Genomic DNA, 17,643 nt, shown 5'->3' with positions numbered 1-17,643 from the left:
CAAAGAAAGGGGGACTTCTTGTTTGCAGGCATTCAGAGACAGAAAGAAGGGAAGCTGCCAGGAGATTTTACGCAGCTTGACATGGTCAAATAGTCAAGTTCCTTTATTGCGGCTATCGGGCCCGTTTGCATTACAGAAAGGGCAAACACAAAACGGGATACAAAAAGGTTTGTTGACCCTATAATTAAAACTACAGTCGTTCGGGGAACTATACTGCCAGAACCACTCGTAAAACAGATGGGGAAAGAATAAGCCTGGCGTGTTATGAGTGGTTGTTGCATTATAATTTCCTGTCGTCTTAATTATATGGTAAACAGATTAATAATATGGTAAACAGATTTTTTGTATTCCATTTTGTATTCGCATTTCTTTTGTATTACAAACTGGCGAGATAGCTGTAATAAGTGTAGCAGCCTGACTTGACGTTGCCAAATAAGTGAGAAATAGGGTTTTGTTCAGGCACTGATCCCCCACCCACCCACCCACCCACTGAGCAAAATATAGAAGAATAATTCTAGAACAGGGGTAGTCAAACTGCGGCCCTCCAGATGTCCGTGGACTACAATTCCCAGGAGCCCCTGCCAGCAATCGCTGGCAGGGGCTCCTGGGAATTGTAGTCCACGGACATCTGGAGGGCCGCAGTTTGACTACCCCTGCTCTAGAATATAGAAGAAGAATAACCCACTTTTGAGTGTCTGAAGGAGTCTCAGAGTGACTCACGATCGCCTTCTCTCTTTCTCCCCTCAATGGTACACCCTGAGAGGCAGATGGGGCTGAGAGCTCTGAGAGAACTGCTTCGCAGTAACAGCTCTAACAGGACTGCGATTAGCCCAAGGTCTCCCAGCTGGCTGCAGGTGAAGGAGGAGTGGGGGATCAAACCCGGCTTACCAATTTAGAAGCCGCCGCTCTTAACCACAACAACAAGCTGCTGTAATTTTAAAATGACTAATAAAGCGAAAGGAAATACAATGGGCAAAATTCACAAAGTGAAAGTGATTGACCCAGTGTGTAGGTGCAAGGGATACAGGGAAATTTCTGTTGCATTCACAGTAAATCTTTTTACAAATAGCAACCCAAATATCTGTTCAGTGCACTATTAACACGAATATGTTTCAGCTTTTTTTCAAAACAAGTCCAAGTCCTTTTAAACAGAGCCAAAGGCCATAAAGATTATACAGTTCTCCTGTCACTCCCGGCGCGTCTTCTGGGGAGACCAAGAAACAGGCAAAAACCAATTCATGAATTGATTTATGATTTCTAAGGCACCTAAGAGCTAGGCACGGCATCAAGACTGAAAGCCTTGGGCATTTCCGTACCCGTTAAATATAGTGAAATGCTTACCTTATGTAGTTGTTATATTCCGGCCCCTCCATATGACGTCGCCAACATCCAGCATCGGGGCAAGAACCGGCTGGCTACATCCCCCATTTTAAAGTGCTAATTGCAGAATCACATAAGCTGGATCCCCCAACTTATTTAGCGTGAGCTACAGGAGAGCAACCAGCTGGCAACCAGCAGAGGGAAGTTACGGAGGCTCAAATGTGCTGAAGGCACCTGCCTCGTCCTGCCCTCGCACCCACCTCCCGCTCCCTTCTTCCCAGGGATGGGAATTTGTTTTTAAAAATTGCTAACTTCCTGGATCAACGAATAGGCGGACAAGCGTGCAGGCAATGCCAGAAATAATTCCCCCCCAAAGAGTTGACTTTAAAGTTCCCCCCCCCCACCAAGTAGTAACCTTTAAAGCAGGGGTAGTCAAACTGCGGCCCTCCAGATGTCCATGGACTACAATTCCCATGAGCCCCTGCCAGCATTCGCTCATGGGAATTGTAGTCCATGGACATCTGGAGGGCCGCAGTTTGACTACCCCTGCTTTAAAGCATGGAGAAAGGAGATTGGCTGCCTGGATTGATTGACAGGCGGAAAAGAGTCACATATAAACCACGTTGCTCTTTTCCGCCATTTCCAGCAGCACTTGTGGAGGAGAGAAGCGTTAAAAGGCGGCAGATGAAAGTAAGACAGCAAAAAAGGTGAGGAAGGGCTTGGAGGTGGAATAATGTTTAGCGCTATGCCATTCAGCTGGCGTAACGTCATTTTTGCCGATGTGCGGAAATGCCCTTTAAGTAGGACTTGCCTCCTTTCCTAAGAGAGCCAGTTTGGTGTAGTGGTTAGGAGTGTGGACTTCTAATCTGGCATGCCAGGTTCGATTCTGCGCTCCCCCAAATGCAGCCAGCTGGGTGACCTTGGGCTAGCCATGGCACTGATAAAACTGTTCTGACGGAGCAGTGATATCAGGGCTCTCTCAGCCTCACCCACCCCACAGGGTGTCTGTTGTGGGGAGAGGAAAGGGAAGGCGAAGGGAAGCCGCTTTGAGATTCCTTCGGGTAGGGAAAAGCGGCATATAAGAACCAACTCTTCTTCTTCTTCTTCTTCTTCTTCTTCTTCTTCTTCTTCTTCTTCTTCTTCTTCTTCTTCTTCTAACATTGAGGCGATCTCCTGAACGTTGCCAGAAAGATAACACATAACGTCATGTGACCAACCTTTCTGGTCACGGTTATATTTTTTCCTTGCTACCACCAGTTATGGAATGCTAGGAAACCGTCCTTATATTTTATCACGGCCGTTTATTGACGCTCATTTGACTCTTACTGAATTATACTGTACTATCCTTATGTTCTCCTGTGTTCTGTGTCAACCGCCCTGAGCTGCAGGGCAGGGCAGTATATAAATACAATAACATATTATGAATGAATACACCAAAAGCAAACAACCCCTCTCCCTCCATGTCCCTGGTTCCACTTAGATTCATCCTGGCATTCAAAAGCGCGGCCAACCACGATCACTGCAGTATAATAATATTGTTTGCCTTTCCGTCGCATTGCGTTCTGTAGGGTTCATTTGCTTCTCATCTTTGCATTCAAAACCTGGATTATCAGAGGGGTGGGAACGCCGACAGGCTGGCCTGGTGTCACAATCACCCTCCCGGTCCAGTAGGTCCGCTGGTTCTTCACCCCCTCCCTGACTCCACATTCCTGCTTCCTTTCTGTCCCTCCTCCCCTTCCATCCCATGGTGGTTTATGACCGGGAAAGACTATCTCCCCCACTGTAGAGTATTCTTCCTTATCTATCGCTGTCCTTGGTTCACATGGTAAGGGTTGGAAATTTACTGCCGGGAATGGCAGAGGGCACAGACCAAGTGTCTCCTGATTTCACGCCTTTTAGATCAAAAGCCTCCTCTATGGGAACTATTTCTCCCGCTCAAACTAACCCCCTATATAGAGACCTGAGGGGGGCTACCTTTGCAGTTCTCTATGAAGGGGTCTCCTATGGTCAACGGAACAGCCTACGGTTCATGAAATGACATTCACACCCGTGCGTTAGCAACACAACCCCTTTGTGTTAGAACTGGCCCAAACGTTGGACTGGGACGGAGTTCTGGGCTGATCAAGCAATCCCGAATTGCTTTTGGACTTTGGGGATGGTCCAAATCGAGAGGCTGATCCAGGTTAGCTCAGTCTGGTCTCGTCTCCGAAGTGAGGGGTTGGCCCTGCTTGGTGCTTGGATGGGAGACCAGGGAGGTCCAGGGTTGCTACCCAGGCAGGCAATGTTCAACCACCACCATTCAGTAATACTCAGATTGCTTTAGGATGCTTAGGGCTGATCCTGCGTTGAGCAGGGGGTTGGACTGGATGGCCTCTATGGCCCCTTCCAACTCTATGATTCTATGATTCTAGTTCAGCAGTGGAATAGGCTGCCGAAGGAGGTGGTGAGCTCCCCCTCACTGGCAGTCTTCAAGCAAAGGCTGGATACACACTTTTCTTGGATGCTTTAGGATGCTTTGGGCTGATCCTGTGTTGAGCAGGGGGTTGGACTAGATGGCCTCTATGGCCCCTTCCAACTCTATGATTCTATGATTCTATGTCTTTTGCCTCCACCTGGATGGCCCAGGGTAGCCCAGGCTCATCAGAACATGGCAGCTAAGCAGGCTCGGCCCTGGTTGGCACTTGGATGGGAGACCACTGAAGAAGTTGAAGGTTGCTACGCAGAGGCAGGTAACAGCAAACCACCTCTGCATGTCTCTCGGCCTGACCTGGATGGCCCAGGATAGCCTGATCTCATCAGATGGCAGAAGCTAGGCAGGGTGTGCCATGGTTAGTCCTCGGATGGGAGACCACCAAGGAAATTCAGGGTTGCTACGCAGAGGCAGACAAGGGCAAAAAAACTCTGGTCCTGTCTTGCCTTAAAAACTCAACGGCAGGACTGGCCAAACTGTGGCTCCCCAGAATTGTAGTCCATAGTCATCTGGAGAGCCAGTTTGGCCACCCCGCCCCTGTGGGGTCACCCTAAGTCAGGGGTAGTCAAACTGCGGCCCTCCAGATGTCCATGGACTACAATTCCCAGGAGCCCCTGCCAGCATTCGCTGGCAGGGGCTCCTGGGAATTGTAGTCCATGGACATCTGGAGGGCCGCAGTTTGACTACCCCTGCCCTAAGTCTTGACCAATCAAAAGACACAATGCAGTAGTTGTTTAGTCGGAAGAAACCTTGTGCAGTCTTTGTTCTGAACAGGAACGCAGCAGAGCGAAACAGCCAATCCTATAGATGCTTCCTTTTTACGAATATTTACACACACACACAACTTTAATTTTTGGGTCAGCCTTTGGCTCTCTGTTCCCCTCGCTGGACTGACGGCTTGTTCCCATGCTTTTATTGTCATCGGTTTTATTGTGAGCTGTCCTGGAGAGGCCCTTCTGAAGGGAAAAATGGGGACATGCGAATTTCAAATAAATATTGGGCCAAACATCTCAGGCAGCGAATGAGTGGTAACGGTTTCTTTGCTGTAGCTGCCCCAGAAGTCCACGTTAGCCGAACAGGGAAAGGGATCGCCAGTGCTGGCTGTCTTTCTTCCCTGCACATGAAACCGCCTTAGACTGAATCAGAGCACTAGTCCTCCAAGGGAGGTATTGCCTACTCAGACTGGCAGCAGCTCCCCAGGGTCTCATATGGAGGTCTTTCACATCATCTCCTTCCTGATCCTTTTTCACTGGAGATGCCAGGGATTGAACCTGGGACCTTCTGCAGGCCAAGCAGGGGCTCTGCCACTGAGCCATGGCATCTCAGGCAGTGGTCTCTGACATCACCCACTGCCTGGTCCTTTTAACTGGAGATGCTGTACTACTGAGCATCAGCCCCTTCCGCTTGCTTTATACTGAATTGGCTCATCAAGCAACCCATGCATTTTTTTTGTTTTGTTTTATTTTTGTGATGCAATAAAGAGAGCACAGCTAGACCGAAAAGGGGGGGGGGGCGTGATCTTGTAAACCAGCCTCAAGGTCGCATGGAGACGGCTCTGCACGGGAAGACCTGAGCCCTTTCTTCTAGAATCCACGGGAAAAAGCCTGCCCTACGAGATGCGATAAAGAGGAACGCAAACATCTTTTATATGCCAGTCTCGGTTTTATTATGTTTTCAAATATGACTCAAAGGGAGGATCTCGTGGCTGGGTCAAGGACCTCGCTCAGGGGCCGTTTGAGGTCACCTTCGAACTCGGAGCACGGCTTCTGGGTCATCGAGTCTTGGGAGAGACCAGCTTTGGCAGGCAGTCTCTCTTGTGGGACTCACGCAAGGAGTCCCGCTGCGCTAGAATTTTGCAAGTCAAGACTGTCGTCCTGTCTGCATCCTAGCTCAGCGATAATCACCCAGTTTCTGATGCAGGGCCCTCTGATATTTGGGCAGAAACTCTATGGTAAAAATGGCTTCAACCATAGAGTTTTTGCTCAAGTGCCAGAGTGCCCTGCGTTATCAGTGCCGCAATGACATCACTTATAATGTGTGCCAAAAGTGATGTTACTGGCAGGTTCGGCCTAGGCCTCTCGTCCCTGCTGGTAAGTCCCTTAGGCACACAGGGGTCTTTTTCAGTACCTCCTGCTTGAAATCCTCTAACAGGAAACTATGTTGATTGATCTATGGTGCTTGCCCAGGTAAAATTAAGATTAGATTACTGCAGTGTCCTGTGTGTGGGGCTGCCCTTGGAGACTGTTGGGCATGCTGGCTGATTTTGAATATGCGAGAGAGTAGAGCACCAGGCTGCTAAGTATAATAGTTTCACAATGAAGAGAAACAACTTTGAATAGAAAGAGGAGAGACAGACTTGTTTCTGACTGGCTAACTGTTCTGAGAAACAATTTTGTATAGAAAGAGGAGAGAGAGAATTGTTCCTAACTGGTTAACTGTTCTGAGAAACAATTTTGTATAAAAAGAGGAGAGAGAGAATTGTTCCTAACTGGTTAACTGTTCTGAGAAACAATTTTGTATAGAAAGAGGAAAGAGAGAATTGTTCATAACTGGCTAACTGTTCTGTTCGTCTCCTGCCAGCGGACAAAAATTTTTTTGTTTCATTTGGCCAACTCCAGATAAATGCAATTGGCCATTCAACCAAGTTCTGGCATTCTTCCTCTTCATCGAATTGTTTGAAACTTTCAATATTGTTTTGAATTCTTTAAATCATGGGTCCCCAACCTGGCGCCCACAGGCGCCATGATGTCCACTGTCACTTTTCCGGGCACCGACTGAGTGCTTTTAGAGAGTGGGCGGGGCTAGGCACAGCTTCCCCCTCAAAGGGCTTCTGATTGGCTGTGCAGATTGAAAGGCATCCTGGTAATTAAACAGGAAAGGCGCATTAAAACGTTTTAAATTAAGGAACTGAGAAATTTCGGCATGTAAAGCAAATACTTGACCCTCCAGCCACAGCTACTGTTGCAGGGGTAGTCAAACTGCGGCCCTCCAGATGTCCATGGACTACAATTCCCAGGAGCCCCCTGCCAGCATTTGCTGGCAGGGGGCTCCTGGGAATTGTAGTCCATGGACATCTGGAGGGCCGCAGTTTGACTACCTCTGTACTATTGCCTCCTGAGTGAAGCTCCTCAAGTCATCGATTTGAATTTATGTGCCAGGTTGAGAGTTCGGGCAGCTGTGGGAGTTCTGAGTCACCGCCGTCGACGTTGGCCCTGGGCATGTTGTGAATTTGCCAGGAGCAGACTGGAAGGGTTTTAATCACCGTGGTCAGATTTGCTTCTTGGTCGTGTTGGGACGGTTCTCTGTTAATCTGATTAACCCGCCCTGAATCCTCGGGGATACAAATCTCAACCCACGGAGCCAGTAGAGCTAACTACAAACAAGGAAATGATCCGTCTGTTGACGGGGAGATGGTGGTGAAAACTTCACCGCCTCAACTGGGGAGTCCGGGCTCCAGCACGACTGCATCAAATTGGATAAACGATCTGATGAGACCAGTAATTCTCCCGGGAATTACTCATGCAAGGGATTAAGAAGGAGCTGGTTTTTATACCCTGCTCTTCACTACTCAAAGGAGTTCTAGAGCGGCTTACAATCACCTTCCCTTCCTCTCCCCGTGACAGACACCCTGTGAGATTTGGTGAGGCAGGGAGAGCCCTGACAAAACTGCTTTGTGAGAACAGCACTATCAGAACTGGAGGTTTAGGTGGAGTGAGCTCTGAGAGAACTGTAAATGACCCAAGGTCACCCAGCAGGGGGATTTTATTGAGGGCTATTGTTGTTATCCTCCATGAGTCACACTGTGGGAGTGGTGGGCTCTAAAATGGAATAATGGATGAATGGATGAATGAATGAATGAATGAATGAATGAATGAATGAATATGTCTCAGAGGGGCATATGAGTTTCCAACAACAGACACCCTATGAGTTAGGTGGGGCTGAGATACCTCACTGTTTACTACCTGAAGGAGTCAGAAAGCGGCTTACAGACACCTTTCCCTTCCTCTCCTCACAGTACGCATCCTGTGAGGTAGTTGGGGTGGAGAGCTCTGAAAGAACTGCTCTGTGAGAACAATTCTAACAAGATTGTGACTAGCCTGAGGTCACCCAGTTAGCTGCATGTCGAGGAGTGGGGAATCAAACCTGGCTCATCAGATTAGAAGCCGCTGCTCTTAACCATGACATCAAGAGCCTTTTCATACCAGAAGGGTTAATGTGTAGGCAGAGTTGGCAACCAGATCTTTCAGCATTACAGCTGATCTACAGCTGATCTTCAATATACAGAGTTCCACTCCCTTGGGTCTGTTGGAATATGCAGGGTGTCTGTTGTGGGGAGAGGAATGGGAAGGCGACTGTAAGCCGCTTTGAGCCTCCTTCGGGTAGGGAAAAGCGGCATATAAGAACCAACTCTTCTTCTTCTTCTTCTTCTCCCCACAACAGACACCCTGTGGGGTGGGTGAGGCTGAGGGAGCCCTGATATTCCTGCCCGGTCAGAACAGCTTTATCAGTGCCATGGCGAGCCCAAGGTCACCCAGGTGGCTGCATGTGGGGGAGCGCAGAATCGAACCCGGCTCGCCAGATTAGAAGTCCGCACTCCTAACCACGACACCAAACTGGCTCTCTTTGAGTGACGGAATGCCTTTGATTTGTTGTCAGCCTCCCACGCATTAATTCCATTGAGTGCTCTTGAGTTTTTTTGTCTTGTGAGAAAGGGAGAGAAATATTTCTTTCCCCCTTCTGTGTCATTTGCAGTTGATGGACCCGTTGTCTGATCGGCTTCAGCATAAAGCAGCTTCAACCCTGTTGGGGGCCATAAGACAAAGACAAAGCAAAGCAGGCCAAAGGGCCAAAGCCAGCGGGAGGCCTGCGTGAGCTGCAGGAACCGAATCCCCGGGGTATTCTAAGCAGCGAGCTCGGAAGTGAAAGAGGCCTGGGGGTTTCGCAGGACCCCCCACTGGGGGGTCAGAAGAAGCCGGCTGAGGCTGCGAGGAAATCTGAGCCCGGGCCAGACGCGCCACTTATGCAACTGGTCCCTCCTGTTTGCATTTCATCTCCCCACACATCTCAGCAGCTGGCCTGCACCTCCCGGGGGTTAATCATTAAGATGCGAACTTTCCTCCTGTACCCGGAAAAGGCCATTTAAAATCAGGGATGGAGAGCAGTTAAAGAATTTTCCCTTGCGCAATCCCTCGAGCAGGCTGGTTGTCTTTGGGTGTGAGTGTGTGTGAGTGTGCGCGAGAGAGTACAGCAGCCAGCAGCCTTTACTGGCGATGTGTTTAGTATGGCAGAATTTAAGGACCTCAGAAAAGCCCCACGGGGTCAGCCCAAGGCGGGGTTTGTATTCATGGGTGCTCATTCCCACATGCAATCCTGGTTCCAGGCGTCTCTTTCCCTCAGATCAGGGTCTGCTCAGGGACCCCAGCCCAAGAGTGGTGAAATTGGCCTTGAACAGGAGCAGGGCCTTTTTGGCCTTGGCCCCAGCCTGGGATCGGGGCCCTGCGGGACCTTCATTGGACAGAGGTGTTTCACTGGGCTTATGGCCCACAATAGCTTCCACCAAGCCTCTTGTGGCGCAGAGTGGTAAGGCAGCAGACATGCAGTCTGAAAGCTCTGCCCATGAGGCTGGGAGTTCGATCCCAGCAGCCGGCTCCAGGTTGACTCTGCCTTCCATCCTTTCAAGGTGGGTAAAATGAGGACCCAGCTTGCTGCTGGGGGGTAAACGGTCATGACTGGGGAAGGCACTGGCAAACCACCCCGTATTGAGTCTGCCATGAAAACGCTGGAGGGCGTCACCCCAAGGGTCAGACATGACCTGGTGCTTGCACAGGGGATACCTTTACCTTTACCTTATCTTCCACCAAGCAGCTGACCTCACCACCAGGAGGAGGAGGAGGAATTAGTAGAGGGAGAATATTCCTATCTGGTTATTTTGGAGGGGTTGATTGCCTAGATCAGGGGTAGTCAAATTGCGGCCCTCCAGATGTCCATGGACTACAATTCCCATGAGCCACTGCTAGCAAACACCTTTGCTGACAGGGGCTCATGGGAATTGTTTTAAAGTGTTTAAATTAGATATTCATTTTAATGCTACCAGCCCTGCGTATTTGGAAGGGCGGGCTACAAATAATATATATATATATATATTATTATTATTATTATGTGGTCATGGGTTCCTTCTCTGGATTGGTGCCAACTAGGGTTGGTTGCTTCAGACGCCAAAGTGCCCAGCCCTAGTGCAGACCTCTGCGTCTGGAATAATTTTCGCAAATAAACGACTGCCTGGTTGGTCAGCTCCAGTGTTATCTGCATCTTCTTACTCTTTCTAAGCGTCTTCTAAGCTGGCTGGTCCTCCTGTGCGTGCTAAACAAGGAAGGATGTGAGCGCAGTGAGCAAAATGAGACGGGGAAACACACTTCAGGTGGTGCTGTAAATAAATCGACAATAGCTCCTTGACAGAGAGCATGTTCGGTGTGCAGACAGTTCCACGCTTGTTCTCTCGCCTCTCGAGTGGTAGCGCATGAATTCTGCCAGAGGTCCGGGAGAAACAGAAAATATCGGCCTAGCTGCATGTCTACTCCTGTCAGGCGTGTTTTTCCTGTGACCTGAACTTCCTGCTGATTAATAAAACTCTCTTCTCCGCCTGCAAGTTCCAACGGGAGGAAATGAAGCATGTTCTCTGTTTATGACTTCATGACTTTCTCCCGGCCTCCCCTTCCCAAGACTCACGGTTATTGACTGGCTTGCCAACCACCAGGGGGAACCTGGAGATCTGGAATGACAGCATGCTGGCAGGAGCTCTAGCATTATACCCCGCTGAGGTATAATCCCCAAATCCCACACTAATTAGGCTCGAACTCCAAAATTTCCAGGTATTTCCCAATACAAAGTTGGCAAAATATTCTTCAATCCTAGATTCGGGATTGCCAGGCAGCATCTGGGACTGGACAGAAGTTTTTTGGGAGATGGGGAGTAGCGTCCTAAGGAAAAAAATTAAAACATCATGAAGTATCTCGAAGTTTATGGCGATTGCTAAAGTTAGATGGGAGCGACAGATAGTCGCTCTAGGAATCACCAGAAACTCCATGATAAAGCCAATGTTCTCATCATAGAGTTTCTGAAGATTCCTAGAGCTTCCCTATTGTCATTTCCAGGTAGCACTAGGAGTCTCCTGCAACTCTGCGGTAAGAACTTCCTGTATGTAGACGAAGCCTTATTTTTCTTTTTGAGTTTTTCTCCTCCTGCCCCTTCCTGCAGGACCTGGGGCCTTGACAAGACCCTTTAAAAAAAATTATTTGGTTATTTGTCATTATTTCTTTTCCTTCAAAAAGACAGGGGGAAAACACATTAAAATCCAGCAACTATAAGATTTTTTTTTAAATATATACATCAAGACAAATACAGCCGAAGTGGCGGTGTATCGACACATACATTACTATAAACGGCTTCCAAATATCGAAAACAGCCTTTCTGAACTTCTTCTCTGTTGAGTAACCCCTGAAACATTCCTCAGGCTTCAAAGAAAGCCCAGAAGTGATGCGATCATGCAGAATTCGGTTGGGAAGCAATGCTGTGTATTCATCTGTCCAGGGCCCACCTCTTCCAGGCCATCCCTGGCCATTTTGGGAGGGGAGGATGGGTCAACATGACTACATAGGGTCATATCACCCAATACGTGTTTAAGAAAGTTCTAAAAAATATATTAAAATGAATTAGAATCATAGAATCATAGAATCATAGAGTTGGAAGGGGCCACACAGGCCATCTAGTCCAACCCCCTGCTCTACGCAGGGTCAGCCCTAAGCATCCTAAAGCATCCAAGAAAAGTGTGTATCCAACCTTTGCTTGAAGACTGCCAGTGAGGGGGAGCTCACCACCTCCTTAGGCAGCCTATTCCACTGCTGAACTACTCTGACTGTGAACATTTTTTTCCCTGATATCTAGCCTGTATCGTTGTACTTGTAGTTTAAACCCATTACTGCGTGTCCTCTCCTCTGCAGCCAGCAGAAACAGCCTCCTGCCCTCCTCCAAGTGACAACCTTTCAAATACTTAAAGAGGGCTATCATGTCCCCTCTCAACCTCCTTTTCTCCAGGCTGAACATTCCCAAGTCCCTCAACCTATCTTCATAGGGCTTGGTCCCTTGGCCCCAGATCATCTTCGTCGCTCTCCTCTGTACCCTTTCAATTTTATCTATGTCCTTCTTGAAGTGAGGCCTCTAGAACTGCACACAGGACTCCAGGTGTGGTCTGACCAGTGTAGTATACAATTAACTGACCAGTGCCGTATACAGTGCCGTATGTATACAATTAACTCCTACCCATTCAGGAAAACCTTCCAGGGCCGTCAAGAAACCCCAGGGTTTCATGAAAACCCAGTGGAGAGTGCCTGATCTAAAATTATGTCTGCATGCCGTTGTTATATGCCCTGCATTGAAAGACCGAAGTTCCTCAATCCATTGATTTACTGGAAGTGGTTTTAGTCTTCCCAGTGATGTAATGCATGTCATTAAGCTGTAGCAAGGGCATGAACTGGGACTGTTGTAATCACATTGCGATTGCAATCATCCACCTCGTAGCCTGCCTCGCCGCCTAGAATGATGCAGGATGTGAATGGTTAGGAAGGGACCCCGCCTAACGGCATGGGGATCCCCCTAAGATGTCCTGCCAGCTTGCCAGTGTTTCGCTGACGACTTCCTTTTTGCTTCTTCCCCAGTGAGATGGAGAACACCACGTTCCCGCTCTCCTTGAACTTCAGCGCCAACGCCTCCAGCCCCGACTGCAGCGGCGAAGACAACACGTACAAGTGCAAATTCGACGAGGACTTCAAGTACGTCCTCCTCCCCGTCTCCTACGGGATCGTCTTCGTGGTGGGCCTCTGCCTCAACCTCCTTGCGCTCTACGTCTTCCTCTTCCGGATCAAGACCTGGAACGCCTCCACGACGTACATGTTCAACTTGGCGGTCTCCGACACCCTCTACGTGATCTCCCTACCCCTGCTGGTGTACTACTACGGGATGGGGGACAACTGGCCCTTCAGCACGGCCCTGTGCAAGATCGTCCGGTTCCTCTTCTACACGAATCTCTACTGCAGCATCCTTTTCCTGCTCTGCATCAGCGCCCATCGGTTCATGGGGGTCTGCCTCCCGCTGAAGTCCCTGGAGTGGGGCCAGGTCCGCTACGCCCGCTGGGTCTCGGGCCTCGTCTGGCTGGTGGTCATCGCTTGCCAGTCCCCGGTGCTCTTCTTCGTCACCACCAGCTCCCGGTGCGACGCCATCACTTGCCACGACACGTCGGCCAAAGAGCTTTTCGGCGAGTTCATCATCTATAGCACGGTGATGCTGGTCCTGATGTTCTGCATCCCCTTCCTCATCATCATCGTCTGTTACTGCCTGATGGCCCGCAAGCTGCTCCAGCCGACCCGCGGGACCACCCGCATGTCCAAGTCCAAGAAGAAGTCGGTCAAGATGATCGTCATCGTCCTGGTGGTCTTCGTGGTCTGCTTCCTGCCCTTCCACGTCACGCGCACTTTGTACTACTACTTCCGCAGCTGGGACCTGAGCTGCGACGCCCTCAACGCCATCAACCTGGCGTACAAAGTCACCCGGCCGCTGGCCAGCACCAACAGCTGCCTGGATCCCATCCTCTACTTCCTGGCGGGACAGCGGTTCGTGAAATTTGCCTGCCCCAAAACGCCGGCGCAAGGGGGGAACCCAGCGGACTCGGACAGCACCCCCAACTGCCCCACGCGGGCCAAAAACGCTCTCGCCATGAAGGCCAAACGGCTGGTGTCCTAGCCAGGGGCTTCGTTGACCTCATTGTCAAGAGTTAGGGATCTACACCTGTAGAGGTTCTGTACTGCACAAAACGGGAGTCACATACTGCACAAAACGGGAGCAACTCCCAAAACAGGAGATGTGTCTTTTCTTCAAATCCGCACCATGGTACCACAGGGGTGTGTGTGTGTGTGTCTACATCATCTTGCAGTGTTCGGGGGTTTTTTTTAGGGGTTTTTTTGGAAGCTGTTTTCTATGAAGTATGTTGTCTAACACTGCAGTCTGCATAAAGCGCCATACAAAGGCAAAATGTCCGTTCTTCAGCAGGCAGTTACGGAGAAGCCGAAGGAAACGAGGAGGGCGTAGGCACGACGCGAAACGATGCCGGACAATGGAGCGAGTCTTGACTTCCGACCCAAACTCGTCCCCAACAGCCGAAGTAGATTCGTGGCTGCAAAGATCCGTGGCCGGGCCTCCCCGTTGGTTAAAAGAGAAATGGCCACCAGGCGGTGCTCAAATTTTGGCGGGGGGTGGGTGGGTTACTTCCGTGTCCAAGGGGCATTTGTAATCAGGATCCCAAGGGAAACCAGGGATGCCAATTCTGGGTGGGGGAGTTTCTGTAGATGGAGGGTGGGTGGGGGAACGATGGAGTTCCGGGAGGGGCTCCAGGCAGGATACGATGCTGTAGAAACGACCCTCTAAAGCAGGGGCAGTCAAACTGCGGCCCTCCAGATGTCCATGGACCACAATTCCCAGAAGCCCCTGCCAGCATTCGCTGGCAGGGGCTCGTGGGAATTGTAGTCCACGGACATCTGGAGGGTCGCAGTTTGACTACCCCTGCTCTAAAGCAGCCATTTTCTCCAGGGGAACTTATCTCCATAATCAGGAGGTCAGTTGTGATTTTGGGAGAACTTTAGGCCTGGAAGCTGGGGACCTTAAACTAGCATGACCATCTCTCTCACTCCCCCCAGTTAAACAATACCTAGAGCTATACCTGACAGCTTGGCTTCCCCCTACCTGTTTTCCATCCAATGGACCCCGAAGGGTTCAATTAACTTTTGTTCCTGCCTCAGCAAACCTCTGCTGGACGGCGGCAGTCTTCGACACGGAATGGTAGAACCGATTAAAATAAAATTTATTATCTATCTAGAATAGCAGTTTGCAATCGCTAATTCAGAAGGCTGCTAACGTGGTGCTAACAGAAGCGCTGAGATTCGTTGCCTGAATTTTAGACCGTGGCAACGCAAGGGGAGAAACATTTTGATGCGGGGTTCCCCAATGGGGGTGCAGGGGCACCCTCCAACACCGTCCTGGGTGCCCGTCAAATGTTTTTTTAGAAAGGGGGTGGGGCAAGGGGGAGGCCTGACCAGTGGGGGCTTCTGATGGCTCGGTTGAGCTCTGATTGGCACCAATTAAACTAACATTTCAGTGACGGTTGTCAGAAAAGCATTTGATTTCTTCTTCTCTGTTGACTCCTTTTGTCCCCATGTATTTTTAAAATTGACCTCTCTCGCCCTGCTCTTCCTCTGTGCGCATGTACGGGCATGTGTGGTGGTTGCTTCCGTCTTCCGTGTGGCCGTCCGGTGGTCAGAATCCAGGCTCAAAAAGGTGAAGACCCCTGGCTCAATGCAAATCCCCAGGAACATTTGCAAATCAAAGTCATTCATGCATTTGGGAACAAAGACCCAGTGAGGGATGCCAAATGGCTAGAGAAAATACACCCTTCCCCTTTAATGGAGACTTAACAGCGTGATGTTACTGTTCTCCCTTGCTTGAAAAACTTCAGTTGCCCCTTTCCTCTCCTTAAACCTCTCTTAAAGGGACTGGACGTTTCCCCCTCTAGGCCTGTTGATAACCATAGATATAACCTCATAGATGCTTGAGGCTGATCCTGCCAATCGGGAGACTGGAGGACCTCATTTGCAAATTGTCAGAAAGTTCCTATCCCGTCTATGCTCAGTATCCATCTCTGATGGAAGAGTCCCTGCTTTGCATGCAGTGGGTCCCAGGTTCAATCCCTGGCATCTCCAGTTAAAAGGACCAGGGAGGAGATGAACTGTGAACTTGGCTCAGTGGTAGAGCACCAACTTTGCATGCAGAAGGTCCCAGGTTCAATCCCTGGCATCTCCAACTAAAAGAACCAGGCAGGAGGGGATGGGAAAGACTTCTGCCTGAGACCCTGGAGAGCTGTGGGGGGGGGGGGGTCAGTGGAAAAGCGCCTGCTTGGCATGCAGAAGATGCCATGTTCAGTACCCAGCATCTCCAGTTGAAAGGAAGGGATGGCACCCTGGAGAGAAGCTGTGGCTCAGGGGAACAGCCTCTGCTTGGCATGCAGAAGGTTCCCGGTTCAGTCCCTGGCCTACCCTGTTGAAAGGAGACGCCTAGCTGTCAGTACCCATGCCAGTACCTCTTAATGGGCTGTGTTTGGGCTGCTGGACTCTGTGGTCCTTGAGGCTTGGCAAATGCAGTTCTGCCACCTTGAGATGATATTTCAGATTTGGAAACCCGATACCCGCCTCCTCGCTGCTTCCATTTTTAGCTTTGCCTTAGTGGCAATCGTCCAGGATTGCTCACAACAAATTCCAGGGTGGGTGAGGTCATGTTGGGAATGCATTTGAACTCTGTACATATAAGACAACCTTTGAATCGAGGTCACTCTTACATTACACATTTTGCCTGGGGGCTGGTCACAATAAACAACTGGGTGAAATTCCAAAACTGTGATTAAGAGCAGTGGTTTCTAATCTGTTGGGCTGGGTTTGATTCCCCGCTCCTCCACATGCAGCCATCTGGGTGACCTTGGGCCAGTCGGAATCCTGGTAGAGCTGTTCTCACAGAGCAGTTCTTTCAGAGCTCTCCACCCCAACTACCTCACAGGATGCGTACTGTGAGGAGAGGAAGGGAAAGGTGTCCGTAAGCCGCTTTCGGACTCCTTCAGGTAGTAAACAGTGAGGTATAAAAAGCAACTCTCAAAATTCAAATATGAATGCTTCGATCGGTGACGACAGACCTTTCTGTGGTGGTGTGAGGAATGAGAGTCAGATGCCGCACAGAGTTGTGAAGGTAACTTCTCCCCTGGATTTTTAATTGTCACCGTGAAAAACGATGGAGATGAAGAGAAACCCGTCATCTTGGGGTGGGTTACAGTAATGTAAATTAAACCATACAATAAATACATTAAAATGTCTATAAAATACATTCAAAATGAGTTAAACTAATAGCAAGAGAGAACAACTCTGCTCCATCCTCCACATGGCAGCCTTTTAAATACTTTAAAGATGGTTCTCAGATCCCCTCTCAGTCATCTCCTCTTTAGGCTAAACAGGCTCCCCCAACCTTTCCTCCTACGTCTTGGTCTCCAAACCCCTCACCATCTTTGTTGCCCTCCTCTGGACACGCTCCAGTTTGTCTACCTCCCTCTTCAACTGGGGTGCCCAAAATTGAACCCAGGACTCCAAGGGAGGCCGAACCAGAGCAGAGTAAAGCGGAACCATCACCTCCCGTGATCTGGACACGATACTCCGTTTGATACAGCCCCAAATCCCATTTGCCTTTTTGATCTCCTTTCCCCCAAATACAAGAACTTGGAGGCGTCCGAAGATGTCGATGAGCAGCAGATTCCGGACACGCAAAAGGAAATCGTCAAACGGAAATACTTCTTTGCTCAGGGATTAAAGTTCACCGTTGGAGGATGTAGAGATGGGCACAGGATTAAGCCGCTTTAAGAGGGGATTAGAGAAATCCGTGGCCCAGCCGTGGCTTCCGGCCAAAGGAAACTGCCACCTTCAGGGCCCTAATTTTGGGAAGGGCAGAGCTGATAGATTTTCGTAAATTTGCAACAGTTCTCCTTGTAAGGTTAAAAATTAAGAACCTCCCACCAATGTGTCATTAACTTGTGGAACACTTTGCTACAGGTTGGGAACTGGATGTACGATAGTCACAGCCCTAAATTTAAAACGGTCAGCATTACCTACTCAGGCTGGCAGCTGCTCTCCAGAGGCCTAAATCAGGGGTACTCAAACTGCGGCCCTCCAGATGTCCATGGACTACAATTCCCATGAGCCCCTGCCAGCATTCGCTGG

The 17,643-nt window shown here is 49.6% G+C and overlaps 1 protein-coding gene across 2 annotated transcripts in view; it reads left to right on the top strand.

Moving 5' to 3' along the window:
• P2RY2 (purinergic receptor P2Y2) overlaps nt 1–14,182 on the top strand; it is a 31,574-nt gene extending 17,392 nt beyond the window's left edge. The window contains exon 2 of one of the 2 annotated variants that reach the window (XM_077341223.1): nt 12,502–14,182. In XM_077341223.1, coding sequence (XP_077197338.1) covers nt 12,506–13,582 — 1,077 coding nt within the window. In that variant the 5' untranslated portion in view covers nt 12,502–12,505 and the 3' untranslated portion in view covers nt 13,583–14,182. The remainder of the gene's footprint in view (nt 1–12,501) is intronic. The other variant, XM_077341221.1, reaches the window with a different exon arrangement.
• Nucleotides 14,183–17,643: the final 3,461 nt, after the last annotated feature.

The sequence above is a fragment of the Paroedura picta genome, chromosome 6 (assembly GCF_049243985.1).
Source record: "Paroedura picta isolate Pp20150507F chromosome 6, Ppicta_v3.0, whole genome shotgun sequence".
NCBI classification, from domain to species: Eukaryota; Metazoa; Chordata; class Lepidosauria; order Squamata; family Gekkonidae; genus Paroedura; species Paroedura picta.
The sequence above is the reverse complement of the archived record's forward strand: the minus strand, read 5'-3'. Positions and strand labels throughout refer to the sequence as shown.